At 49.2% G+C, this 27,501-nt stretch overlaps 1 protein-coding gene across 1 annotated transcript in view; it reads left to right on the top strand.

Annotated features, from left to right (window-relative positions):
- Positions 1 to 9,026: 9,026 nt before the first annotated feature.
- GPSM1 (G protein signaling modulator 1) overlaps positions 9,027 to 27,501 on the top strand; it is a 56,378-nt gene continuing 37,903 nt past the window's right edge. The window contains exons 1-9 of the mRNA XM_086625109.1: positions 9,027 to 9,049; positions 12,875 to 13,096; positions 13,633 to 13,768; positions 14,060 to 14,202; positions 15,723 to 15,846; positions 17,038 to 17,153; positions 17,431 to 17,586; positions 19,339 to 19,447; positions 22,377 to 22,503. Of these exons, the coding sequence (XP_086481235.1) occupies positions 9,027 to 9,049; positions 12,875 to 13,096; positions 13,633 to 13,768; positions 14,060 to 14,202; positions 15,723 to 15,846; positions 17,038 to 17,153; positions 17,431 to 17,586; positions 19,339 to 19,447; positions 22,377 to 22,503 (1,156 nt within the window). The remainder of the gene's footprint in view (positions 9,050 to 12,874; positions 13,097 to 13,632; positions 13,769 to 14,059; positions 14,203 to 15,722; positions 15,847 to 17,037; positions 17,154 to 17,430; positions 17,587 to 19,338; positions 19,448 to 22,376; positions 22,504 to 27,501) is intronic.

Raw genomic sequence — 27,501 nt, 5'->3', positions numbered from 1 at the left:
GAACAGCAGTGTCCTACACCTGAGCTCTCGCGCTGTTTGCCAAGGCAGCCTTTTAAACACACGAGTGTGTCCGGGCCGATTTCCGATATTTAGCACCCCTGATATTTTCAGGGAGAGCACGACAATGCTTTTAACAGCCCTCGGAGCATAAGACAGCTGCAGAAAAACAATGTAGAGTTGGTGCAATCTGCTGTGCCAGAGCTTTGCCAACGATAATCTGTCCTAGTGTCTGGCATCACTTCCAGCCTGGATGCGAGCTCTGCCCACCTGCTCTTTGCAACCTTGGAGAACCACCATGTCTGTTCTCCTTCGTGGCTTTCTCTGGTTTGAGCACAGAGGATTGTAATCACTGAGGGAGGAACTATAATGGGCACTTGCTGGTGTGCTCTGGCTTGATGTCGCCTTCTTTACTGGCTTCACCAAGTGGAAGTTTGAAAAAGGAGTTGCTGCTCGTTTGGATTTGCTGGATGTGATCACTTGGTTCCTGCTAATTGCTTTTCAATGAGTTCTGCAGAAAGTAACGGAGAGCCGGATTCATGCTGTTTCTGTTACTAAGATCACATCCAAATCTGTTTCCAGTGTGAGTGCTGGTGCAGAGCATCCCCAGCAGACTCTTGGTGAGCTGCAATTGCTCAGCATCTCCCTGGCTCAAAGCCTGGATGGCCCCAGGAACATGAGATCTGGGGTGTGTGTTTTCAGATAGATCCCAAAGGTCTCTCTCTTGGCTTTAAATACTTGGCCTGAGGCTGAAGGGAAGAAGATGAGACAGGAAGGGAACAGAACCAAATTGGCTGTTGGTTGCTGAGGAGTCAGTGGAAAAACTGCGGTGCGAATTTTGTCATCGTTGCCTTTTACCCCTCATCCCGATGACAGTCCGTTTGCCGTGCCCTGAGCGCGGGTCAGGGGTTTGCGTGGGAATGTGGGTAGGAAAGAGGGCAGGGTGCAGGGGCTGCGTGCAGCCTTTGTGACTGCTGGCTGTGGCCAGATGCAGGGGAGGTTTGGGATGAGGCTGTGCAGGTGGAGGGGGCACGGGCAAGGGGCTGGGGGGCTGTGGCAGGCAGAGGTGGCTTCCTTTGTCCGACCGAACCTAACTGTAACACAGTCCCTGGCACTACTGGGACTTGGCAGCATCTTTTCAATAAGCAGTTGTTTTCCTGCTGCAAGTCCATGCTCCAAGGCAGGAGCAATTGGCAGATTAAGAGAGGAAGGAGAAGGGGGGCTGCAGCTGGAGGGGTTTCCAGGCAGCTTGAACTGAGAAAAGACTCAGGCCTGTGGCCTCTGTCTTTCTGGGAAGACAAGACTTGCTTTCACTTGGCTTCAGTGAAGTAGTCTGGGTGTGCAGGGAAGGAAATCTCATAAGGCCCATCAGCCCCTGCAGTTACTGGAACAGTTGTGCTGGGTGGCATTTGTGGAGCTGAGCTTGACCCTGCCAGCAGCTGGGAGGTGGCAGGATCCTGGGGCAGGAGCCTAGGGACTGGCTGTGATGCCTTGCAGTCAAACCTGGCTCACAGCTTGAGCCCTAGGCTGCACGCTCGCTTCAGCTAACCCGAGCTGGCACTGCCGTATCGTGGCTCTGCTGTGGTCCGTGGGGACACGTCCCCAGCTCTGCTGAAGAGGACAGGAGGGGCCAGGCAGGCCCCTCTTGTTCTGGGAGAGCAGGTGGGCTGGGGTCCAGGCTGGCCCCGTGGGAGCTGGCTGCTGAGCCCCCGCTGCGTGTCTGTGGGAGGCAGGAGTGGGGCAGTGGTAGAGAAGAGGTGTCTGAGTCTGGACATCTCTCGTCTCATGTACGGTACTTCTGAACTTGGAAAGATAATCCCCTAAACCAGAATCCAGCCATTTTCCAGAACAAGTTTGGTATGAATGAATCCCTGTATTTTGGTGGGTAATAAAAGTTGAATGGCATAAATAAAATGGGTAATAAACGAATCGGCTGTTTTCGTTGTATAGCTGTTGACAAGCTGACTATTTGTTCTTCTAATGTATATCCTAATTGTAACCCAGTGTCTTTTGTAGTGGGAGCAGTATGTTGATTTATATCACAGCATACGTTTTGGTGAGAGGATGTGTTGACCTAATTGCCAAAGTAATGTTGTAATGAAAAGCCATTCAGACTGCACGTCCTCTCTTGCCCTCTGGTTTCTGGAAGTGACTGAGGGAAATAGCACTTCACTGCTGGTGAAATCATCCCAAGAGTGTTGTTTCATTGCAGTCTGATGGATTAGTTTCACTGAAGGCACTAGCATTGTATGAGAAAGGAAAATGTTCTTGGAAAACTCAGGAAGTTACCCTCATTGTGCTGAAATCACCCAGTTCATTTCAAGTATCCTCAGTGACAAAATCTGAGCGCCTAAAAATTCATCCTGCCGCAGGGCCTTGCTTGCTGCTCTGCGTGGCAGGTTTCGGATGCCAGGGCTGTTACCTTTGACTGTGGACCGCAGTTCCAGCGGTGAGACAGTCTCCTGACAGCACAGATTGAGCGTCCTCCTTTGTGCCTCCTGGAAAATAAAGAGCATCATTAGTCCACTAGCGGTTGGCAAGCTGATGCTGCTGGCCTCTATGCTTGTTTTTCCTTTAGCTCAGTTGGCAGGTGGTGGTTGGGTTTATAGCCTGCTGATGAGCCATGCAAGCAGATTATGATCCAGGCTTTTCAGAAAGTTTCACTCTCCTTCTTCTTGCAAGTGAGTTCTGAACAGTCCCTCTTCTGAGCTATCTTGATCAGCTCCTATGATTGGTGGATGTTTTTTTTTCATTCAGGAGTCAGAACATGGTTTTATGAATTAATTTGCAAATTGATATCTCCTTAATCATAATTTCCTTAGACCTGGAAACTGTTTGTGTCTTATAGTTTAAGTGCTTTGAAACTGGACTTCAAGTGAAACTGTTAACCAGGATGAGATAAAATTCATATTTGCACCTTAATCCCATCTGAGCTTTCTCAAATGCTGCAAGTTAATTACATCCCATCATGATCCTTTGATATTTGAGTAATTTTGGAGCACAAAGGCTTAAATTTGTGCTCATTGCCTTTTAGAGGTTTCAGTCCTCAGATGACACAGAAAAATTTCATTGTGTTCTCTGTTCTTGCTATGGATTAAGCTGTGTTTGTAGGAAGGATTTGGTAAATAGATTCAAGATAATTATTACCAGTGTACAATTTATTGAGAGCCAAATCGTTCCAGGTGTCGGGTGACTTTCTAGAGGTCATGAGTATCTTAAGCTCCTGGAGTTGAGGGCTTCTCTTTGGGCAGGGTTAGATCTTCAGTGGTTGTTTGGCATTGTGTTGAGCTGGTGGCACGAGCATCCTTGCCTGGGTGGAAAATGCTGCACCTCATCTCCCACAGAGGAGCTCCAGTTTGAGTAGTTCACTTGGGGCTTGCAAGGGAGGACCTGGCAGAGGTGCTGAGAGCCAGGGCTCCTTAGTTCCATTCTCTACAGCTGACTCGCTGTGGGCGAGTTATGTCTTGCTGTATCTTAGCTTCCTTTTTGCAAAATGGGATAATAGCTACCCTTGCACCTTTGCAAAATGTTTTGCGGTCCTTAGGTTGAAAAGTTTCCACACATACCAGTTCAGCGTCGTAAGTTGCTTCACAAAATGCTACTAAAGCAGCAAAGAACTCCTGCCTGCCCTCCGTTCTCACTGTCCCCGTGGCTCAAAGCCGCAGAGGTAGTTGTTCTGCGTGGCCCTTGGTCAAACGGAGACTTGAATGCAGCCACAGGGGAGTTGTGTAAGCAAGGGACTGCTGGGTGACTTTTGCTTTCAAGCAGGCGATGGGGAGTTTGGATCTGAATTTCTGACAATGATGCAGCTTGTTGGAGCCGTTATGAATTGAAATGGGGTCTTATTCAGCTCTGTTAATAAGAGGGTAAATGCAACTAAATACAGCTGTCTTCCTCGCTGTCATTTGGTATTTATTAGCAAATATGCAGTGGAATTGAATCCCTCGTAAGTGCTTTGCAGCTAATGGTAGATAGCAATTAACTGAAATGACTACTGTTGAGCGCTGATGCTACCATCAGTGAGTGGAAGAGGAAATCTGGAGCCAGCACACAGACCCAGTGGCTTCCAGAACTCCCTGTAGTTTTCCCCTCTTGATTCTCTGTTTCATGCCCTTATCAAAAGACTGCATTGAAAACTGCTTCATCTTGGTACCCCCTGGAGCTGCAGCTTGAACAAGCACTTCTTAGGCAGCAGTAAGTGTGTGTGTGTATATGTATAAAAAATATTATTATTTTCAGTTTGGGGGTCACTGAAAGGACTCATGGCAACACTACTACCAGTGAAAGTGTGTGGAGTGGAAACCTCCTCTCCTCCAGATTTACTGGTGGCACAGAGCTGCCTCTGCAACACCTCACATGCCTCAGGAGATGTGAAGGAAACTGGCTCAGACCCTTGGAACTGATTCAGGAGCTGGGAAGAATTGGGTGCAGCATTAATTGTTTCATCTTTGACCTTTCCTCTCCAAACAAAACAGGAAGTTTTGTTTTCTTCCCCTCACTAGTAAGGTGACATAGGTGAAACTACTATGGTGACTACTATGGTCACTACTACTAGGTGACTAGTAGGTCAAAGTGCTGCAGAGGTTCTGCTCTCCATGGACTGGAGGGAAAGCAACTCCTGCGTGCTGGTTTCAAACTACCAGGAGTAGTCTGAGTCAGGCTAATTTCACATATATCTTGATTTGTTTGTCGCTCTTCCTTGTCAGCCTGTGGTTGATATGGTGCCTTGTGGGGAAACTGCTTGTCAGGAGGGGATCAGTGCTTGGGTTGTGACGTGGGTGGGAAGCGAGGAGCCGTGCTGCAAGGAGAGCTGTTGGGAGGGTGGAGAGGCATCGCTGGCCGTGTTGCACAGGAACTGGCCTTGGGAGCGAGCTAATTGAGTATTTTCATTAGTGCCCTTCCTGCAAAACAGAGCAGGTCGCTAATAGGTGTGTTGATAATATGGGGGTACGAGCAGTGCAGGGGAGGATGAGTATTGAATAGGAGGAACTGAATGATTGATAGGTCTGGTGTCATGGCAATGTGGTGATATTTAATGGTATGAAGTTGCAAGCACGTGTACTTAGGAGCTCGTAATAAGATTTTCTTCTTGGAGATGGGAGATTATCATTTGGGAGCAAGCGAGAGAGAGAGGCAGCTGTGTATGTGCTGGTGATACAATGGTGAGCGTTACTTGATGAGGAGCGAGGACCCTGCCTGGGGCAGAGGAGGCAGAGAAAAACTGCCTGAAACACCTTTTAAGAGAGCCCCAGACAGAGGAGAGCTGTCTAGTCCAGCTTGCAGGGCTGGTCCAAGGCTAAACGGGTATAAACTCACCAAGAACAAATTCGAGCTGTGCATCAGGAGCATCTGGGATAGCTTTCCTCGTGCAGGGAAGCCATGAAAATGGTCAGACCCTTTGTCAAGCACAGCGTGGGCTGTGGCACAGGAGAAGCATGAGCTGGTTCAAGTGGGGTGTGAGCTCCCTCAAACCATCCCTGGGGAGCTGGAGCAGCTCCCGCTTGCCTGTGTTATCTGGTGGTTCAGAGTCATCGGCTGCTTTTCATGCACAGGAGCTGTGCAAAGGCTGGGGAAGGAAAACACTAAAAAGGAGTAATTCTCAGCTTACTTTCTTTAACAGTGTGCTGCCAGTTCGTTACTTAAATGCACGTTTAGATAAGCCAGTGAATATATGTTTATGCTAAGCACCTGATAAACTTGATCCCTTTTTGATTAGAAAAAAATGTTTAATTGCACCTATCTTCAGTGCTTTGAAATCTTATTTTTTTTTGCATAAAATTCAGATTGCAAAGAGGGTGCTAAATTCTGTTGCGTCATTAATTCATATCATACTAAGGGGTTTTTTCACTACTGTTGGTTGCTTTGGTGTTTTTTTTTTTCCTTGCCTCCTGTCTAAAAGCTTGGGTTTTATTTCTGATTTTTGAACTACAGCAGCTCTGATTTGAGAATGAGTTTTGCAGTCGGCCCCACTAATATGAATCAAACACCTATAAATATATTTTTTATTTTTGTTTTAGAGGCAGTTTCACCTTGCAGGCAAGAAGTGGTTCTCTTGCCCTGTGAGATTTACAATATTTAAGGCAGCAGATAACTGTCTCCTAGCTCTGTCTTGTAACATGATTATTTTCTGCATAGCTTGATGGATTCGTTGTCGGCAGGGTAAGTGCTGTGCGCAAGACAGTCCGGACACGGCAGCCCTGAGTGTGTGAAAGGAAGGGTAGGAGTAAGACGAGTTTAATGGCTGTGTGGCTCCTCTTTTCCTGCCTGCCTGGAGCTGGTGCAAGGCTGAGGTGCAGATCTGAGAGGTGGGATATCTCTGTGTCCTCTCTGGCTTCTGTGGCTGCGTGTCCTGGGCTGCAGGAGCGGCAGCAGCCCTGAGCACCGGGTCAGTGCATGGCCCCTGGTCCCGTGCCATAGCTCTCGGCTAAGGCAGTCTGCACTGCTGTTTTCCAGCCTAGCAGGCGGAGGACAAGTGTGATGTTGTCTGTGCAGTGTTTTCTTGGAGTGCTTGGCAAGGGAGGCACAAAGGTTTGGGGGAAAGTGGGCTGTTGGGAGGTCTGACTGTGGCTCCAAGCTTCTGAACGCAGGTTATAGAGTAGTGGTCCCTTTTTGGGGACCTGTATCAGTATCATCACCCAAGTCCTGATTACAGTGCAGTTTTGACAGCAGTCATGGCGATCGTTGTTAATGGCACTGAAAACACCTGGTGCTGTTTGATTCGTTTCTCACTTGGCAGTGGTCTTGGCATCCCACTGTTCCTGGGACCCTCACTGCCTTCTCCGTGTCGCTGTGTGGTTTGCAGATATTTGATGCGTTTGAGTCCCTGCGTTTTGCCTGTACACCTTTTGTAGAGGAACGTTTTGGCTCTTGAGGCAAGGCAGGCAAAAGGCAGTCTGTGACATGCATCACATGAGCTGCTCTGTGATAGCGATGGGTGACCCTGGGAAATCTTGTTGTTAAAGGCAGTATCTGCTCTTCCTCTTCTTGGCTCTTTCTGCCTTCAGATCAGTTAAAGGAGAAGTTAAGGAGGAGGGAGGGTAGCCCTGCCTTGTGTTGGATTAGGAAGAGAATTCCTCATCCCTGTAACTGCATGGTAGAAGGTCATCCTTTTCTGCCTCATACAAGTGTCAGAAGCAACATCCGTTTCTGGGTTTGAAATTCACAGCTGTCACCTTGATGGGGGCTGAGTGATCTGCCAGCATTATGCCACTCACTCGTTCCTCTGGCAGAATGCTGTGCAGATTGCCGAACTCATTTGTGGCCCAACACTGGGTTTATACTCATACTGCTTTTAAAAAATTTGTTCCTTTTGTTGTTGTTTCTGAAACACATATTTTGCCCTTTTTGAAATACCTTTTGCAAAAGGATCTCCAAGTGCTCTGGGAGACGCCTTCATGGCTGTTTTACAGATGTACACATAACCCAAGGTGCAGAGGAGCTGTGGGACTTGCTTAGCGCTCCAGTTGGGAACTGGTGCTGGGTCTCTTTGCTGTTTACATCAGCACTGTTCTGATTTCTAGAGTACAACTGGTGTCTTCAAAACTTTATTCTTACCTGGCCAGACTTGACACGGTCTGTCATCTCCATGCATTCAGAAGAAAACATTTTGCTATATGTAGTGTAGTCTCGGTTTGGTCTGGGACTTGATCATCTGGGAAGGTTGTCAAACCTTCCTGGTTGTTTGTGGTGGGCCTGGAATCTGGGATGCGACTTCTGCCAACACTTGGAAATTCTGCCTATGTGGAGGAACACACAAATCTGTATGAGTGGTTTGCACTGATTTAGGGCAAGGCTTATGAACAGGGGCTGCTCCAAGTGAGCTTCTCCCCCTCCCCGTGTCTTTGTTCAAACCCACAGGCAGGGACACACCATGCTGGTAGCTAAACAGTGGAGTGGTGGGGGAATTGCATTAACAAGCTTCAGCATCTTAGCTGCAGAAGTGAGAAAAGCAGCTCGTGTTCTGCAGCGTCTCTCTTCTGAACCACACCATATGGCCAAGCCCAGCACCTTCAGCTTGTCAGCAGTAATTCGCTGGCTCAGGAGGGCCTGAATCTTCTTTGCTGGTATTAAGACATGAATAGCAGGTGCTTGCTGAGGTGGTACAGACCCAGGCGTGTTGCCTGTGTGTCAGCAGAGGAGAAGCTTAATACCTGGGGGGTGGGGGCTAGAAGGCTGTGCCTTCTCAGATGGGGATGCTTTGGAGCCTATTTAGATGGGCAGGGATGTGCTCCATGGGATCCGACTTCTCCTGCTCTTCCCTGGTCTGAGAACTGCTCAGATCATTTCTGGAACTTGCAAAGCTTCCTGGGTGGTGGGTGGATGAGGCCTCTTTGGAGCCTGTCAAAGTGATGTGTGCTTCTGCCCAATGATGACCCTGTTTTGGAGGAACCCTGAGCTCCTCACCTGACAAGGAGAGGTTTGTAGCTGCAGAAGTCCTTCTGCTCTTGGAGCAAAGAGGCACCAATAGGAATAGCTGATGTGACCACAGAGGGAAAGTGCTTTGGGAAGAGACCAATTCAGAAAGGAGGGAGCTGCTTGCCTTTGACCATCTCATGGACTTTTCTAGAGCCCCTTTGGACAGCACTGAAAATATGTGAGTGAACCAAGATGCTCTCTTGTTCTGAGATTTAACCTGTGAACTCACCTATCGGCTACCTGAAACCAACAGCAGACAAAAGATGTTGTATTTCTTAGAGGAAAGAAGACATTACTTTCTCTAGATCTCTGGAAGCAAAAGCAATGCTCCTTTTCCCTTCCCTTTCATGGTCAGCATACGAAGAGAAAAAGAAGTGTCCCAGATTAACACAATTCAATGTTCTGGCAACTTAATGGTAACGTTGCCCATGCAGATGAAGTGAAAACTGGAGAGCAGTGCATGTTGTACAGACATGAAGATGCCATCACCATCTTCAAAACCCTGGATCCTGCCTATGAACTTGAGAGCTGTCTGCAAAATTGTTCCAAGTAGACCTCAGCCCTGCTGCTTCCTTCTGCCAGCGGGCTTGGAGCTCTGGCTTTATGTTCAGAAAATGCATAACCTGCAGAAGAAGAGGTAGGTGAGGGATCAGGCACATCCTGTGGGAGGAACTGGGGCTGCAACTTGAGTCTGTTTTTATTTGCTGTTTTCCCTTTCCTTTACCAGAGGCTGTCAAGGTGGTTCAGGTTGACTCACTTGAACAATAGATTCCTCCTTCTGCCTAAACCACCCTCCTAGTCTTTCCTTATGGACAGTTGAGCTATGGCCTTTGGAAGCTGTTGTATGCAGAGTGTTTTAGTGTGCTTGGATTCGTTCATTGATCTTCAGTTGGTTCTGCTGCCCTTGGCATTGTGTTTCTGAGTGGCTTTAGGCCTGCAGTGACTGAACTGCATGCAGAATTGCTTCCCAGAACTAGCTCTGGGACCCTGAGCATGTGGGAAGGGCAAGTGGGTTTTACAAGTGGATTGTGTTTCTGTTAATAATTGCCATCCTTGACTCTTTTCCCTCCGCATGGCAGCAAATGTTTGGCAGAGTGCTGCGATACAGAGAAAAAGCCTCTTCTCCCTTCCCCCTGTTTGCTTTGGCCCCAAACTGAGCAGTGATGTTAATTAGATAAGTCAGATACTCTGCAAAGCAGCCTGTTCAAGGACAAACAGATTTTAATTAAAGGCTGTGTGCATTGGAGGGTCATGTCACTGCATTGTGCCTGAGCAGTTACTATGGGAACACTGGGAAGGCACCCAGACAGTGTGAGTGTGTGCAAGTGTGTGAGTGTATCGGAATGCGGGCCCCGAGGCACAAATTTCACTTCTGGTTGTGTTTCCACCGGCAAATGTGTCCTGAGTGAGATGCCACAATTTGGAGCATGTAGTTGAGTGTTGTTGTTGTAGGGTTTTCTGAGTTGTGGGGATGGGAGCCCTTGCTTCAAGCTATTCAAATCACACAAGTTTGGTCTGAGCTAGACTGCAATGCCATGAATTAGGGAAATTGGTCTCCAGCTCAGTTTTTAGGCCGTTTACAGTTGGTGAACTCTGTTTCTTAAAGAGAAGCTGGATGTTCGGAAGAGTTTTGTTTGTGTTGAAACTTGAACTGAAAGTCTTCTAAAATTTGCTTTTCTCTCTACTGTCTTCTGACCGAAACCCAACACAAATTCATGTGATAGTGGCTCATTCCTGCATTTCAAGGCCTCTCAAGATTCATCTCTGCTAAGATGCCTGAAGTTAATCTTGCTGATTTGAGTGTAAGGTGTTCCTTGCCTGTCTTCAGTCCCAAGCCTTCTTTCAGCTGTTCAGGATGTATTGGCAGAGATCTGTCAACACCTTATGATGACACCAGATAACCACTCTAGTGATCCACAAACGATGAATGTGCCTTGGGACTGATGGAAGTTTGGTATGATGAAGAATAGCCTAGAGTATTTCAGTTGGAAGGGACCTACAACCATCAGCTAGTCCAAGTGCCTGACCAATCCAGGGCTGACCAAGTTAAAGCATGTTATTAAGGGCGTTGTCCAAATGCCTCTTAACACTGACAGGCTTGGGGCATCGACCACCTCACTAGGAAGCACTAGGGTGCCAGCCAGCACCCCTAAATCCCTTTCTGCAGGGCTGGTCTCCAGTCACTGCTCTCCCAATTTATACTTGTGCCTGGCATTACTCTGTCCTAGATGCAGAATCCCAAAGGGTCCCTCTAAGTCAACATGCTGTAGCAGAAGCTCGTTCTTACTAATTTTCTTCTGGTCTAGCAGGGGGATCAGTAGAGAGAAGTTAAAAATATTAAAACTATTAATACTAAAAATGTTTGTTTCGTCCATCAAACAGAAGTTGAGGCAGGGACTGATGCTGCACTGGCACCACAAGCAGCCTTCTTGCGCAAGGAAAATAACCACTCAAATACGGGCTTTGCAGTGAGCTTGAATTCAAATATTTGTGTAGGAGTTTGAGGTGGGAGCTCAAATAAGCTGCTCCACAATCCCTTTCTCCTTGTTACTCAGTGGTTTTGGGGACAAATGAACAGTGAGACAGGAGACGTCACAAGTGTGTTTGGAGGGAGAATCTGAAACTAGCTCTTTTGCCTGTTTTTGTGTTTGGACAGTCCTTGTGGGTCGTCCTGCTTTGAAAGATGCTGTTGGGCTGCCAAGCGTTGGGTGCTTGGAGCCATACAGGGCCGACTCAGCAGAGAGCTTGCCAGGCTCTAGAGTTGGATTTTAGACAGTTTATGCACTGCTCATAGAGGAACTGGCTTTGTTTCCTGGCAGCTGAGAAAACGCCGTTCTGCCTGTTTGTAGGAAAAACCATACCAGGATTGGTATTTTGTACGTGCATCTCCCTGCACCCCTTCCCGGGAGAAGGAGACAAGCACTGGGTGCAGACTGGAGCAGAACATACTGGAGCGCAGACCCTGGCGAAGGAGGAACTCTGCCCTGAAGTCAGTGTGCATGGGGGGTGTGGGTGCAAGGTGGCAGGTGATGTCCTTAGGGAGTGAAGCCAGAGCAGCGCAGAGCACCCTGGCTTGGCCAGCAGACCTCAGCCTGGGTCGGCAGAGACACCCCGGTTGCAGGGGCTGGGTCTTGGCTCATCACAAGGGTGGCTTTGGGGAAGCATCTTCTAGGGCTCAGCAAGAAACTGCTGCAGGAGACGTCAGCTGGGCTGCTGCTCTTGCAGTGATGATGAGCAAGTTGTTCTCTTGGTCAGGGTACCACAGTCGAACTTCCTGCAAGTGCTCTTTGAGAACAGAATAGAAACCCCCTTTGGGCATTTATTATCTTTTGTCTGACCCTTGCTTTTCTGACTCTGGACAAATGGGCTATGTTTTTTTTCTGAGCAGATGTCCACCTTTGACCTAGATAGTTTTGACTTTTAAAAATACATTGACTAGAAATGAAAAAGCTGAAAAGAGCCAAGAGAAGCGTCTGAATAGAGGAGCAGGAACATGCTGTGTCCACTCACCTCGCGAAGGGGCTGGCTGCAGCAGGCACCACTCTTCCAAATGTAACTTCAAACACGTGCTCCGTCCCTCCTGAGAACTGGAGGATGCACATGGTCTAACAGGGACAGCTGTAACTCAGGACTTGATGGAGCACTCGAAGGAGCACATTTCCTTTCTCTTGAAGCAGTATCACTGGTCTTGCTCCTCTCCACTGACTTGCAGAGCGCTCGCTGGCAGCACAGCATGCACCGCTGCCAAAGGCGTCGAGAAATGCAAGGGAGGAAAGGCAGCCTGGAGGCTGATGTGCAGAGTGCCTGTGGAAAAAGTGACAGCAGGGGAGTTAATGAAAAACAGACACTGAGCACTGGAAGCTGCTCAGCCAAGAAATTCTGCACAGTCCAGGGTTTTCTCTGGTATCCAATAAAAATTTGTTACAATTTGGCTACCCTCTCTGTTACCCTGAGGAAAGTGGCGCAGGCATGAATAGCCTGGGTGCGTGGCTTCTGCGCTGAGCACCACCTGGAAGAAAAACAGATGCCATGTTACTCTTGTGGTGCAAACGCACGTCTTGAGAGCTAGAAGCCCTGAGTTTCTTGTCTGGATTTCTACCAGGAGCCTTCAGCCACTTTCAGATGCAGTCTGTAAATCTGGATGCTCCTGTGTCCCCTGCCTGGGAGGCTGGTTTCTCAGAGGGGCTGACTGCCCACCGTGTCCACTGGAAGCTGATGCCCACACTGCTGAGGTGTGCCAGCTGCAGGCTCTGAGTTGTTATCACCCAAACAGTGCTTGACCTGGGGCTGAATGCAGAGAGGCAGCTGCTGCCTAGGGAGTGGCTCCCTCCAGATGTTTTTTTCCTGTAGGTTTTTTTTTGGTGCAGTAAGTAATTAAAGGTGTATGCTGAAGTAATGTGCATAGTGGCATGGTGGCACTGCAGTCTAACTCTTCTAGAAATGACGGTCTTGCTTTTGGCAGAATGGAGGCATCCTGCCTGGAACTGGCCCTGGAAGGAGAACGCTTATGCAAGGCTGGGGACTTCAAAGCTGGGGCAGCCTTCTTCGAAGCAGCGGTGCAGGTCGGGACAGAGGACCTGAAGACTCTCAGTGCCATCTACAGTCAGCTGGGCAATGCCTATTTCTACCTAAAGGAGTACTCCAAGGCCCTGGAGTACCATAAACATGACCTTACCCTGGCCAGGTAAGCATGCCAGTCAGCACTTTGTCCTAATTAGACACAACCTGTCAGGGCTTGAGTGAGGGCAAGTTCTGTGAGGTCTGAACCCAGCAGTCTTGAGGGAATCTGTCCCAGAAATAAGCATCCAAAACTAGCCCTGAGGCATGGGATGGCTATTCTCTGAACTCAGGAGGCAACAAGAATGGGCCAGCCATCTTCAGAGCAAGGAGGTGGAGAAAGGGATATGAATGTGAGGAGGGAGCTTGGAGCAAGAGCAGGGCAGTGTCCAGTTCTCCTATCTCCAGGTACTTGTAAGTACACCTGAAGTCATTAGAACAGCTCACCAGAGACAGCAAAGAACAAGAATCTGTCTTCAAAATAGAGCTTGTGTGAAGTGTTCCAGTCAGGCCTGTGTGCTGGGAACTGCTGGATGTGGTGTACGTACCATGCAGTCCTTGCTGCAGCTTGGCTCACTGCAGCTTGAATTCTCCCTTCAACAGTTGGTGAATAAAAGTCTGAGCTCTTTAGCATCTCTCTTCTTTCCTCTGGTCATCTTGTAGAACCATCGGGGACCGCATTGGAGAAGCCAAGGCAAGTGGCAACCTTGGGAATACATTGAAAATACTTGGGCAGTTTGAGGAAGCTGTCGTTTGTTGCCAGAGACACTTGGACATTTCTCAGGAGCAGGGAGACAAGGTAATTGGTTTGTGGCATCCAACAGGAAATATTTCCTAGCTTTAAAAATAATCTGTTTACAAGTGAGTGATATGGTGAAGGTGGGCTTTGGAAGGAGGTGGAGTGTAAAGCTCTCCCTTCTGACTCCATCCCAGGTCTCATACTGCTGACAGCAACAGCTGCTATGACAGTGAAGATGAGAAAGGAAAAAGCGGGCCTCCTGGCTTTGACCATCTCTGCCCAGCAATGGAAAAGGCCATGCTGGGATGTGAAGTGTAATACCTTGCTGCTCTCTGTTCTGCCTCCCTTTAGGTAGGTGAAGCCAGAGCACTCTATAATATAGGAAATGTTTACCATGCAAAGGGAAAGCACTTATCTTGGAATATGGCCCAAGACCCAGGCTACCTGCCTCAAGAAGTCAAGGAAACGCTACAGAAAGCTTCGGAATATTATGAGTAAGTATTCAAGCTTGACCAGCCTTTCCTCCTGCAGGTAACAGGGCTGGTCAGGCATCAGTGATGGCTAAAACACACAGGTATGTCTTCGCTGAGCTCATCCTGCTCAGATCCTAATCTCTGTTTGTGGTGTTTGTGTTCTGCCGACAGCTTTCAGGGTCTGCAGGTTGGCTGAGCTCTGATAACCATGAGGCTGATCATAGCTGCATGGGGTGCAAGACGACAATTTTTACTGAGTCCTGTTGGAAGCGTTTCTTATAGGGGGAGGATTTGTTTCCTGGGCTGTTGAGGATGTGGGAGCTCTGGAAGATGTTTGTTGCAAAGAATGAGACTGTAGGCTCAGCACTGTTGAAAATCAGGCCACTGAATGAGATTTTGCATATTTAATGAATTAGGAATATTCCCCTGAGATGCCAAGTTATGACGGCAAATTAATCTCCAGGAAGGTGAGAAGCTTTTATAAAATTGGAGCTAAAACTCATCCTGATATTGCCTTGGTAAAACTCAGTGTAGTTTGACGCGTGATCATGCAATTAGGCTCAGTAGTCTGCTCCTTCTCCGAGCTGTATTTGGAAGCTGAACTATGAGCTCTTGTAGCCCCTGCTGCTCTCTGCTGGCCTCCATGAGAATGGATCCCTGTGTGTCCATTGCTGAGACACAAACTCTCCTTCACCCAAGGGAAGAGGCTTTCACTTGAAGTCCTGGTTGTCCTTCTCATGGATCTGTAGTTTAACTTGGCTTGTAACACCCTTCCCTTTCCCAAATAACTTCAGAGATCACTCTGATGTCCCACACAGGAAGGTTGTCACCAGACTTTTGGGCTAATGTTTTTCTCCTTGTGCTTCAGAGTTTTGCTTCAATAACGCGAGGGGTTTTAAGTAGCCTTTTTAATGGGAAAGTGAAAAGATCTTATATCTGACTTCTCGTATCTGAGGATGTGATAGTGCCTATATCTAGTTCACCATCCTTTTTCCAAAGAATGGTGCATGTTGCATAGCCAGTGGGTAAATTTGTGCCAGCTGAGAGCTCTACAATTCCTTATCTATGCTGCATGTGTAAAGGGGGGAAAAAAACAAGGTAAAGAAATGCTGGGAAGCTCCATGAGCAGAAGAGCCCTGGCATGGGACTGTGGATCTTGCCCCTCTCCCCAGGTTTGTCCCTGTCCTGGTCTAGGTAATCTCCTTTCTCCCATGCTGCTGGTTGTCCCCTGTACAGTGAGGTGGCCATTTCTTACCTAACATGGGATCCTACCAGACTATCGGTGTGTGAGCTGCAGATTGCCTGAGGTTGAGAGCAGCAGGGACTTACACCACTGGGTCTGCACGAGCTCCCAGAGCTGCAGGTAGCATGGATCACCAGACTTTCACCTGCCAAGAGATGCACAGGACAGGCAGCTGGGGAGGGGAAGTGCCTTCTCCAGGGTTAGCTCTCCTTTCTTTACGGTGCAAGCTTCTTCACTGTGTTTCCTGCAGAGAGTGTTGGCTCTGTCTCACCAGACATATTGCTCTGGCTTCTTTCAGGAGAAACCTGTCCCTGGTGAAGGAGCTGGGGGACAGAGCTGCACAGGGCCGTGCTTATGGCAACCTTGGCAACACCCAGTACTTACTTGGCAACTTCAGTGAAGCTATAGCCTTCCACAAAGAGGTAAGAAACTTGCACCTTCTTCCTGGGGTCAGGGGCTGAGACTGACTGCTGGGGAGAAGCTTTTCTTCTCACCACAGCCCAGAAAGTACAGGGAGATGTTTGCTCTCAGCTATTTTTCTCCCTTCTGTGTGTACCTCAGGGTCTGGCCCTGCCGTACTAACTCATACTGAGCAATATCTTACTCCAATCCCCATCAGCACCTGATGAGCAGCTTGAGGGAAGGGTGCTGCCAGCTTGGAAAACAAAGGAGATGTCTAGAGGGCGAATTGCAGCCGAGCCTAGCAAGGCTTTTCTGCTCGTAATTGGTGTCAGTCTAGATTTTAATAAATGCAAGCCACGAATTTAATTAAGCTACTGAGAGAGCTGTTGATCAGGAATAAATGTTGTTTGTAGAATACGATGTCTTTTTGTAAAAGTTTACAGAGGGGTGAGGTGACACAGTCCCTGCCCCAATTCAAATGCAATTCAGCTTCTAGTTCAGAGTATTACCCACTGGTTTCCTTGCGGTGGAAGGTGCTCAGCACTGTGGAAAGTCAGCCCTCTCACAGCTCTTCTGATTTTTGAATGCTGGAGGACAGCAACCAGTAGTGCTTTGGGAGAAAGGGGCTTGAAAGGGGCAGGAAAAACTCTGTGCAGTGTTTGGGACCAGGAGCAGGGTGGTGCAAAGCAGAGGGTGAGAGGTGGGGAAGCGTGAGGGGCTGGGGGGCGAGAGAGGGGAGGCAGGACTGAGGTGCAGGCAGAGGTCTGGGCAGCAGCTGCAGTGCAGACAGTGAGATGGAGTGTGCACACACGTGCATGTTTGTTCTGTGCCACAGCACCACGCAAGGTGACAGCCTTGTTCCTGTGTGTTACTCTGCTGATCAGCCCTTCACAGCCTCACCTACCACTCGCCCTTCACCTCTTTATACGGCTGTCACAGTATGTGCAAAGCTCCTTTTGTGCTTTAGCTGCAGAGATGTGTACTGACCAGGCTGGAGTAGGAGTCAGAGGAGGATGCAACATTACTCCCACTTTTCCAAAGGCCCTTCCTGATCCTGAATTGCAAAATAGGGAGAGATTTCCTGCCCTGATAGGCACTGCACCACTACCTTACTGGGTGGGAGCTTTGCAAACCAAGAAGTTAATGTCCCAGAAAAGTTGCTATGAAACCTGGCAATGGCCAGGCTGTGCTCACTGCTCTGTCTGCTGCAGCGCCTCGCTATTGCGAAGGAGTTCGGGGACAAGGCAGCCGAGCGGAGAGCCTACAGCAACCTGGGCAACGCACACATCTTCCTTGGGAGGTTTGACATCTCTGCTGAGTACTACAAGTAAGTGCCAGGGGCTAAGGCAGCCTCAGGGCAGATTTTCCCTGGAAACCTTGACCTATTGCAGTGATTTCATAGGCTCGGGGTGGGGGGGGGGGGATGTGACAAGGGACCTGGAGGCCAGTTGCCTCTGTGGTGCTGAGCAGTGGCAAGTAACAGCCACCCGACAGTCAGCCTGCAGTGTGTAACAGGCATCCACTTCAAAGCAGTGACTTTCCTGTTGCTTTGCAGAGGTGCCCTGCGGTAAACAGGTCTCTTCATTTCCACCTGTTCCATGCAGGAAAACACTCCAGCTCTCCAGACAACTCAAAGACCAAGCAGTAGAAGCCCAGGCTTGCTACAGTCTTGGAAACACATACACACTGCTTCAAGACTATGAAAGGGCAATTGAGTACCATCTAAAACACCTGGTGATAGCACAGGAGCTGGGAGACAGGTAAGAGATTGCCTCAGGAGATGGTGCTTCTGCTTTGGTGGGCTGAGAGCACTGACCCTTCCCTCTGGATTTATTGTTCTCTACTGCTGGGGCTAAACAGCAGTGACATGTATTCTTGAAAGCCTTGAGAAATGTCTCAGAACCCCCAGGCCTTAGTCCAGTCATCTGTCAAAAATGTAACATGATTGACACCTTTATCACGGCATTCAAACCTGGAGATTGTGCCCTCAAAGCTATGTCTGCGTGGGCTGAGATTTCTAATAAGAGGTACTTAAGGAAAATGCTTTGCATTCAGCACTTTGCAATGTGGCTACTGCTGGTTTATCCCAGAGGGCCTCTCTAAAGCTTCCTCAAGTTCACAAAAATTGTATCTTCCTTAGAAACTGTGTGGATAGGACAGACAGACATACTATGTGCCACTTTGTTCTGTTGCTCTGAGATGATGCTGCAGACTTCCATGTAGAAACAAATGATGTTCCATAGAGCATGTGGAGATGATATATTTTGCTTCTTGGCCTCATTCCTTCTTTAAGAGGCTTGGCCTAATTGTTTTTATTGTTGTTATTATTTTGAGAGGTTGGTTCCTCTCTCCTGGGTACACTCTGTGATCCTCGAGCCTTCTTGCAGCTGAAGTGACTTTGCAGTCACCTTGTTCGATGTTACTGCTGATGGCTCTTGGGAAGCTGGGCGTCCTCCACTAGATGGAGCAGAGGCATTAAAATGGGAGTTCTGTGGCACTCTCCAGGCAGTATCTGCTCAGAGAAGGTATAATCCCACCCAAGGGTGAATCATGCTGTGGGGGTGCAGGCCTGTGGGCTCCTGCGTTTCTGGGAAACACACCCTATAAGCAGAAGGTATTGAACAGGGTGACAAGAAAAACGTTTAAATGCTGATCAACCCGCCCAAACCTCTGAAAAGGGAGTTGCAGTCACGCTGAACCTCCCCCTGCGCCCCCAGGAGCTTTTTTTATCCCATCACCCCCCACATCTGCTCGTTTGCAGAGCTGAGCAGGCTCTGATGAGCGGTAGGTCTCTGCCTGCTTGTGCAAACAGATGCTGCAACTGCTCCAGAGACACCTGGGTGTCTGGTGGGCACTGGCTGCACTTGGGGGGCTGGGGGCGAGGGCTTCCGGGGGCAGGTTTCATGTTCACCTGCTTTCTCTGGCTTCTGAAAGCAAGCAGCAGTGCCCTGGAGGCCTTGTGGAAATAGGTCAATACTTGCTGGGCTGTTGCAGGCAGTTTCAGTTTGTGCATGTGTCCTGGATGACACAGGGCTGGTATTTAGCAGGAGAACGTTGCATGCCTGCAATGTTGTCTCCTGCCGTGTTCTTGCTCATTTAGCTCTGGGCTGTTGTTGAACTAAAGGGCTGGATGTTATGTATCCTCTTGATGCATTGTGCATCTCTGGAGAGGGGTCCATGCTGTGCGAGGTGGAAGCTGGACAGGAGCTCTGGCTTCTGCTCTCAGGCTGGTGCTCACAAATGAAGCTGAACCATTCTGGGCCCTTGCTGTACTGCTGAGCTTTTTGCCACTGTGGGTGCAGGCCCACTTCTGAGGCTGTTGCTCATGCCCTCATCTAACTGACCTTAACAGAAGAAGAGTTTAACATGTACAGTGCATTTAATTTTCCTTAGGTGAACACACAGCTAGGAGGCCTGGCTGTCAGTGCTCTAGAGAAGGAGGCTCTGAAAGGGCTGCTGTGCTGCTGGGTTTTGCCCAGCATTTCTGTGGTTGACAGTTTCCTGTTTTGCAGGGTGGGAGAAGGAAGAGCCTGCTGGAGTCTCGGAAATGCCTACGTCTCCCTGGGGAGCCATGAACAAGCCTTGCACTTTGCAAGGAAACATCTTGAAATCTCCCAAGAGGTAAGAGAAGCTGATTTAGATCAGAGGGAATCAGCTGTCCCTGTTGAGAGGAAGACTTTATTTAATGCCAATAAGTTATATTAATTTAGTTCTTCTCTTGCTATGACTGCTCTGGAAAGCCCTTGTCTGGGTGCTGTGTCAATGGGCTCTTTAGGAACTGCAGGGCTTGACTCGAAAATATACTTTTTAGGGGAGGCTCCCAGTCTCCCCCTTAATTACAGCTGATACATTTGCTGTGTGTTGCTCTTAACCAATATTCCTGAGTATTCAAGGACCTGGGGACTATTTATCTGGTCTGCTGGCCCAGATGTTGTGCATCCAGCTGTTGCGAAGTAAGTCTGTTAGTATGACCCCCTCCTTTCCTGAGCACGAGGCTGTGAGATCCTGCCTGAGATGGACCTTGTGATTCTAACTGTAGTCTGACACAATTTGCTGGCAAGTTAAGTACCTAGAGAAAACAAGGCCAGTTTCTACCCAGTGACTGGGTGCTCCAAACCTGCTGTGTCTTGCACTGCAGCAGGGTGTACGTGTGACAAGTTATTTCCTCTCCGTGGAGCTGGCGGGGGGGTCCCAGCTGTGGGGTGGCAAACACTAGCACTGCCCTAACGCCATCGATCGCTGACGCCGGACGAGCACAGCCTGCAGCTAGCCCTGTACTGCTGCCACCCCGTTTGGGTTTCAGGCATGCAGCGACTCTGGTTTTCACAGATGTGCTCACCCAGCTGGCTGCAGCTCTCCTGGCGCAAGAACATGCGGCGTTGTTAGGTGGCTCATAAGTACAGAGAGCAAGAACGCTGTGGTTTGCTCCTTCCAGTGTGTTATGAAGAAATGGGCTGTGGCCTCTTTAGTCTTCCCCAGATGAAGAAATTGCCCTAGTGAAGTGTTAATTGAGTAGGGCTGACACACCAGCCTAATTATGTATTTAATTATGCTTATCAGACACGCAGAAGAAATACTGTTCTTTTGGCCCTGTACATTTTAGGACAATTTAAATTTCCAGCTTTAGTCTGCGAGGACTGTTGCAGCGCAGGGCTGATTACTTGGAGCCAGATGGCAGCTTGGCAATGTGCAGTGAGGATGAGGGGTGATGGGAGGACAGGAGCAGCAGTGGTCCTGGTGACTTCTAGGGGTGGAGGAGAAACCCGACAGGGTGGGGGTTCACAGTGATGTTTTCATTCTGGGGTGATGGCTGTGATTACAGGGCATGTCAGGAGTAGGTTACTCATGGCAGGTGGCTAATAAACTCCCCCACATTGTTAATTATGGAGCAGAGACTGTCCACTAGTGAGGAGGGCCTGCGTTAGCTTCTAGCAGCTAGTGATTCTGTCCTAAAGCTGGTGTTTTGGTTTAGCCTTGGGAACCAGGTGAGCTGTTTATGCTGTTATGACAAGAACCAGCATTTTGCCCAAGAAAAAACTAGTGAAGTTAAACCTCTGCACACTCATGTGTTTATCTCACTTTTCATCACCCCTGTCCCTAAATCTGATGGTGATGTTTGAATCCAAATGAAATCTGCTCAGAGTGAGCTCATTGGAAGCTGCTGCACGGTGATCAGAGGTTACTGAAAAATTTCTTCTGAAACAGCTGGAGTGAAGGATGTGTACCTAAAAAACCTTGGAAGCTGTCCCAGCTCTCAGACACTGCTCTGGAGTACCTTTCCCATCTCTGTGCGTGGCAGGGTGCTGCTGGAAAACTGAGACATCTGAGCTGGGGACAGAAAACAGAGCTCTGCGATGGTGTGTGTGTGTTAGGTCCTGCCTAGCATCCTCGTCCTGCCAGTGTGCTCCTCTGATGTTAATAGGGCTTTGGAGAGGATCTGGAGTGAGTGGAAGTCAGGAAAGCATTGAAGTGAGCATCAAGGACTGCAAGACCTGACCAGGACATAGTAATTTCTCTGGAGATTATGTCAACAGCAAATCTCTTGTAATTGGCAGAGGATTTATGCCTGATGATAAGCTGTTTGATCTGCCTCCCTTTACTAGTGCTTGGGGCTTTGTCATAAATAATGTGGGGATTTATGATTTTGTTCTAGGACGGCTCACACTGCAGTCTATCTCGAAGGACCACAAAAGAGCTGTTGCAAGGCATTTAATAGGGAGTCAGACCTCTCCAAGGTCTTCCTCTGTAACAGAGGCTGCTGTTCCTCTGAAGATGAGGGACTGTTTCTCAGTGACCTCTCTGTGTTCGCTGGTGATACGCAGCACAGTAATTTTCTTGTTTTGTTAAACTTTGAGGAGGACCCAGCAGCATGTCCTACAACTCCCCATTTTAAGTAGCAGGAGACATTGGAAAAAATCTCTCCCTGAACAGTATAACATTAGCTTCCTCAGGCCAGTGAGAGATGGGAATTTGGAAAAATTTGGACTCGGAGTCTTGTGTGGGTAGATCACTAGAAACTACTCAAAGCTGTATGGACCTGAGCCAAGAGAGAAGGGCTTTCAGAGCATCCAAGCCCTGAGTGTGGCACTGCCCACGTGGCTGATAGTAGTGTGGCTGTCTGGTGCTCAGTAACTATGGAAATACTTAAGGAAGGGGACTGAGAGTTTCAGGGCTCTCTGCCAAGCCATATGCAGCTACAGGATGGACCAGACGTGCCTATTACCTCTGTCTCCGTTCTCTAGCAGCAGGTGAGCTCTGCCCCCTCGGTTCATTGCACTGAACTCCGCAGAAATGCGTTTTGAGGTGCAACCAGTGCACAGCACGGCATGTGCAAATTACTGCTCTCCCAGATTACTACCGAGGAATAGTTTTGGAGAGTTGTTTTGGTGTTGAAAACTGGGGCCCTGTGGTCTCTCAGGGTGTCTCCAAGCTTTCTTCTGGCTGGCTGTGTGTTTGCTTTGATATGGGACTGGCAAACCCTTTGCTAGGGTCTGTTTGCTTAGAGCGTGTTGCCTTTTAACCAGCTGCCCTGTTGGTTTTCACCCTGTAGATCGGGGACCGGAATGGTGAGCTGACAGCACAGGTGAACATAGCCCAGCTCAAGTCAGCCCTTGGCTTGGGCCCCGGGGATGAGGACATGGGCATCGCTCACCACTACTCTGGCTATGAAGCACAAGGTGAGTTTCTGGGCCTTTTGCTGGCACCAAAGGGCCTCATGAAAGATATGGTGTGGTGTGTGGGGAGGGGGAGGTGTTTGCAAGTGGGCAATGTGGGAGGAAATGTGAATGCTGGAGCAAGATGAGGCTATCGAGTGCCTTTACCAGAAGGGAGACTGCAGGATGTTTGTTCTGTGCTTTCCATAAGCTGTGAGGGCATGAAAGGATCTGCCCCAAAAAGGGCACCGAATGAGTTAATGGAATTAATCTGCATTGGGAATGAAATTCCTAGTGCCAAGCTGCAAACCAGCTTTTGTCTCTTAAAGCTCTTTGGGGCACTTTTGACTGATTCGACTGATAAAGCAAGCTTTCAAAAGGTGACTGTCAGGGATTTTTGGCTGCTCTCACTCTGATTAGCACCTGAGGAATGAGTTTACAGCATGGACTGAAGGCAGGTTGTGAGCATCAGCATGCTGGGTGCTGTCTCACCCCTGGAACACCTGTAGTGATGCCCAACTTGGAAACAAAGATGTGGCAAGACTTGGTCACAGCAGACAAATGGCTTTATTCACCACACTTGACCCAGGGTCCTTCTGCCACCGCTCCCCAGGGCACAGGAGAGCACAGCTGAGTCCTCGCCACAGTGTGCTGCCAGCCTGATGTGTTGCCAGCTCCAGGACCGTCTGCCTGTCCTGGAACTGCCCACTGCAGACACTCGTGGGTGCCTGGCATGGGGCACTTCCAGCTGGCTGATCTGTCACTGTAGACAGACTTATTAATTCACACAGATGAAACTGCATCCCAGGAGGTGCTGGCTGATTAAATATGACCTTGTTAGCACAGACACTTTTCTCAGGTGGTGTGTTCTCTTTCCTGTTGGTAGAACTGGCATAGGGAAGATGACGCTTGGGTTGAGGCACGATGTTCTGGGAGGGAGAAAGGCTGGCTGCACGTGTTTGCTCTCTGTATTGATCTTGAAGGTGTAGCCTGCTACATCAGTGCTCAAACTTTTCCTGAGAAGTCGAGCTGTGGGCGAGGGAGCCAGCGTGCCCGGCCATGCCTCATCAGGAGCTGAGCTGTTTTCTCAAAGGCCATGTGGGCCCCGATGACTGCCCCAGCCTGCTTTTGCACATCAGCTCCAGCTTTATAACTGCTGGGAAACTTATTAGCTGGGGCCTTCTGTTCGTTCCTGGCACCTCGTTTGGGTCTTCCTTCTGGCAAATTATCTTCCTCTGAAAGGGGGACAGGGAATTAATCCTGATGTAGCTGCCGCTCCTGGGACAGAGTGAAGTGGGGAGGAGATGAGATGATGGGGTAGCAGGTCCTTCGAGCTGGGGAGTGGAGGGGTGCAGGAGGGCAGCACCAAGGACCGCATGGGCATGAGACCATTGCATGCCGAGATGCATGTTTGACTGGATGCATGAGCATATTGTGTGGAAGAGCTGTGGCAGGAAGGACATGTGCCAGATTTATGTGGGAGAGGGGCTTTGCAGCTCTGACTCTATCGTATAACCAGGAGTGCACAGAATATTTTAACTGGAAATAAGAGAAAAAAATAGAGCAAGGGGGTCTTTGCTCTCATAATATGCTCCCCATTGAAGCTGGGCTTGAATGCAACTTGCTGTGGTGTCAGGCAGCAGATCCAGTGTTCTGCAGCCAGTGTGCTGTGGGGGTCAGGGAGGGGCTGGGTCTAAGCAGAGCCCCTCTTGAGGAGAGCTGAGCCTGGTGTGTGGTCGTGTCCCCTATGTGGGTGGTGACACAGCCCCACTGTCCCCCTGACACCACCCTACCAACCACATCTTGCAGCATGAGACACGGAGAGCATGCGGCACTGAGGGCTGCTCACTGCCTGCCAGTGATCCAGATGTGCCCATGCCGTATTAACATCTGGTGCCAGTAGTGATTTTCCTCTCATCTGACAGAGCCAGAGCCGTGCTGGTCTGTGCGTGATTGCCGGAGGGTGGGAGAGAGGCTGAGCTGCTGTAGTCAGGGACAGTGTTTGCTGGAGGTTGCAGTGACCTCGTTAGTCTGTGCTGCTGTTGCTCACATTCCCAAGGCTGAGGCTGTTGTCTACAGAAGGACAAAATGTTCTCTGAAGGAAAAACAGCAAATGACTGGGGCTTACAGTGTGGGGAGGGAGGGACCGCAGTGCCCGGGGCAGGTTCCCTTGCAGAGTAGGACTTCACCAGTCGATGGGATGTGGTGGGTGCTGCCCCTCGCTGGGTCCTGGGAACCTGCTGGGGAGGTAAACCAGCTGCCGCTCTGTCTTATGGGCTGCGGCTGCGCAGCAGCATCTTGCTGGAGGAAAGGAGTGGGAGTGTTGCAGTGCTCAGCCACGTGCATGCTTTTGCACAGGCATCTCAGGTGAGAAAGGTGCTGTCCCTGTTGCATAGACATTTGGAGGGAGGATGGGCCTGCAGGACAGCCCGTGGAGAGGAGCTTGGCTCTCTTGATTTCTCCTTAGCTTTTATTCTGGCTTCAGCCCTCTTATTCCAAACTTCAGTGGAGGATAAGTGAGGCCACCGATGTGTCGCTGAGCCCTTGAGAAGATGGGAGATGTATTTAATGGCTGCTGGGAACTTTGGTACCCTCCTGTGCACCTATTAAATGATTAGAAAAGCATAATTATTTATATTATTAATAGCAGCAATTTACAGCAAGAGGAACATCTGTTTCTGTAATAGGAAGCAGGTGAGAGAGTTGAGATTCAAGTTGACTTCTGAATCAGCCCTGCCTTTTGATGTCAACAAATCTCACAGTGAGGAGAGCTTTCACATTTTTTTCCTTTCAGATTATTTTCCCCGCTTAAGGTTATAAAACATCTGCATATTCATAAGGATGCTAAAATCATCTGATAGGGCAGGCATGTTATAAAACACATTAATTTCATCAAGCAGGTAGAATAAATTTTCATAGCAAACTTGAGTTCTAGGAAAATCTGTGCTGTTGACTGAGAAACCCTGAGCCAGACCAGCAGACTGTGGTGTCCTTCACAGGTCACTTTTGCTTCGAAGCCTTGGGCATTGCCCTCCACTGGGGGCCTGAGGGAGGAAGGAGTGTCTGATGTTTTCCTCTGCTGTTTTGGCTCCTCTTCCTGAATTTTTTGTGATTTGAATTAATATTCTGAGAGGAATTGGACGTCAGAAGACAAAGCTGGAGGCCAGGGAAGTGGGGCAGTGCTGCAAAAGTCTTGTGAAAGCAACGACCTTGTCAAGAAACGCAAACACAGAGATCTTAAAGCAACAAACTGAAGGAAGCTAGAGAGTAACTAAAACATGAAGCAAATAAACAGAGGTTGAGTCTGTTTCTTCAAACACCCAAAAATGTGGCTCTGAAAACTGGTCTTTCCCTCTTTCACACACTGGAAGCTAAACTTGGAGCACTGGTAGGCTTTTGCCGTTGGAGAGAAGTAAGGGAACTTGCTGTGCCTGTCAGGGAGTTGTTTGGTAGGGGTGAAGGCAATCATGAGCATCGAGAAGTGCTGCCTGGTGCTGGGAGATGTCCCACGGCACAAACAGCCAGCTCTGCCCTCAGCATTACTGCGGGACGTGGGGTGGGAGCGCTGCCTGCCCCTGCCACCCTCGCTGGCTGCCTTTTTCTAGATTAGTTGATTTGGGCTGAGGTTTCAACATCTGCTCAGCGAGGAGTTGGCTGTGCCTGGTGGGTCCCAGTGAATCTGGAACACAGAGCTGAGCCCTTCCCAGACAGAGCCTGGGGGCAATGCCTGCCCGGGCTGTCCCTGGGTGGGTAACTTGGGTCTCTGGTGTACTCTAAACAGAGCGCTGCCCTTGCAGCATTCCCCTCTTCAAGTCCTCCTTGTCAGCTCTCCCCTCTGGAGGCTGGCACTGGCTGGGGCAACCTGCCAACTGGGAGGAGAGCACAGAGAAGGGGCTCACCTACCACCAAAGGGGCGGAGGTGCTGGACAGAAGGTAGAGAGCAGCCCTGGCCAGCCTCAGTGCCACTTCAAAGTGAAAACTGACTCTGGACTGCTTTTCTTCTGCTGTCAGCCTCAGTTGTCATCTCTGATGGCAGTGGTAGTGTTAGACACTGAGCAACACCTCTCCTGGCAGCTGGGTGTAGGTGGGAAGGGATGCAGGTGTTCCAGAAGGCGTTGGCATGTAGATGCTTTCCAAGCATTGCAAGCTGGTTTCTGACGTGGTTTCTGTGCTGTTTGCAGTATGTGGATGCTGCTGCCCAGCTGTGCTCAACGGGCACTGAGGGCAGGAAAGGACTTGGCCATGACTCTGGCTTCCCCTGCTCTCTGCACATCTGCTGAAAAAGGGTAGGCACAAGGCAAGTCTGCTGCTTTGGTGTTCGGGAGCTGGAGCACTGCTCATCCCTGGGTGAGAGGCAGCCATGCTTCAGGTTGTTATTCTCAAGTGGTGAAGTGGGCAGCTGAGTTGGGTGGGCATAAAACCCCTCTCCTTCCTGAGCAGTAATCAGCTCCATGTGGCTTTGAATGTGGGTCTTTGCATCCTCAACGCAGTTCTGAGCTTGCCTTCTTCAGAGGAATCTTTGAACCCTTGGATCAATTAGACAGGGATAGAAGAAATCTGCTTTTATGTTTCCCAGCCTGTTTGTTTTTGCTTGTTTGCTTACTTTAAATATCTTTGAAGTATCTAAGAAGTGTTTAGGGCTGCTGAAATATGTTGGGTTGACCAGCCCTCTATTCACACAAAGCAGGAAGGAGGCAGTGCTGCTAACCCATGCCAGCCTGCACCTTGGGCAGGGATGCTGCCCAGTGACAGGGACGTTCCTTCTCTGTGACTTGCTCAACCTTTCTGCGAAGGACCGTCCTCTGTGACAGCCAAGAGATGTGGCCCTCAGAGACCAGCCCCTGTTCACTGAGGCTGTGATTTCGGTGTCTGGGTGGTGTTTGCCTTGGGCTCAGCAGAGGAGTACAGGGGTCACGTTGCTCATGGCTTCAGCACAGAACCTGCCCTGTTCCTACTGGTCAGACCTGAGTAAACATAGCAATGGAAATTGCTTAATATTAAGTATCCTAAACTATATTTGAT

Source organism: Tauraco erythrolophus, chromosome 22 (assembly GCF_009769465.1).
Source record: "Tauraco erythrolophus isolate bTauEry1 chromosome 22, bTauEry1.pri, whole genome shotgun sequence".
In the NCBI taxonomy this organism is placed as follows: Eukaryota; Metazoa; Chordata; class Aves; order Musophagiformes; family Musophagidae; genus Tauraco; species Tauraco erythrolophus.
Note: the sequence above shows the minus strand (reverse complement) of the source record. Positions and strands in the feature narration are given on the sequence as shown.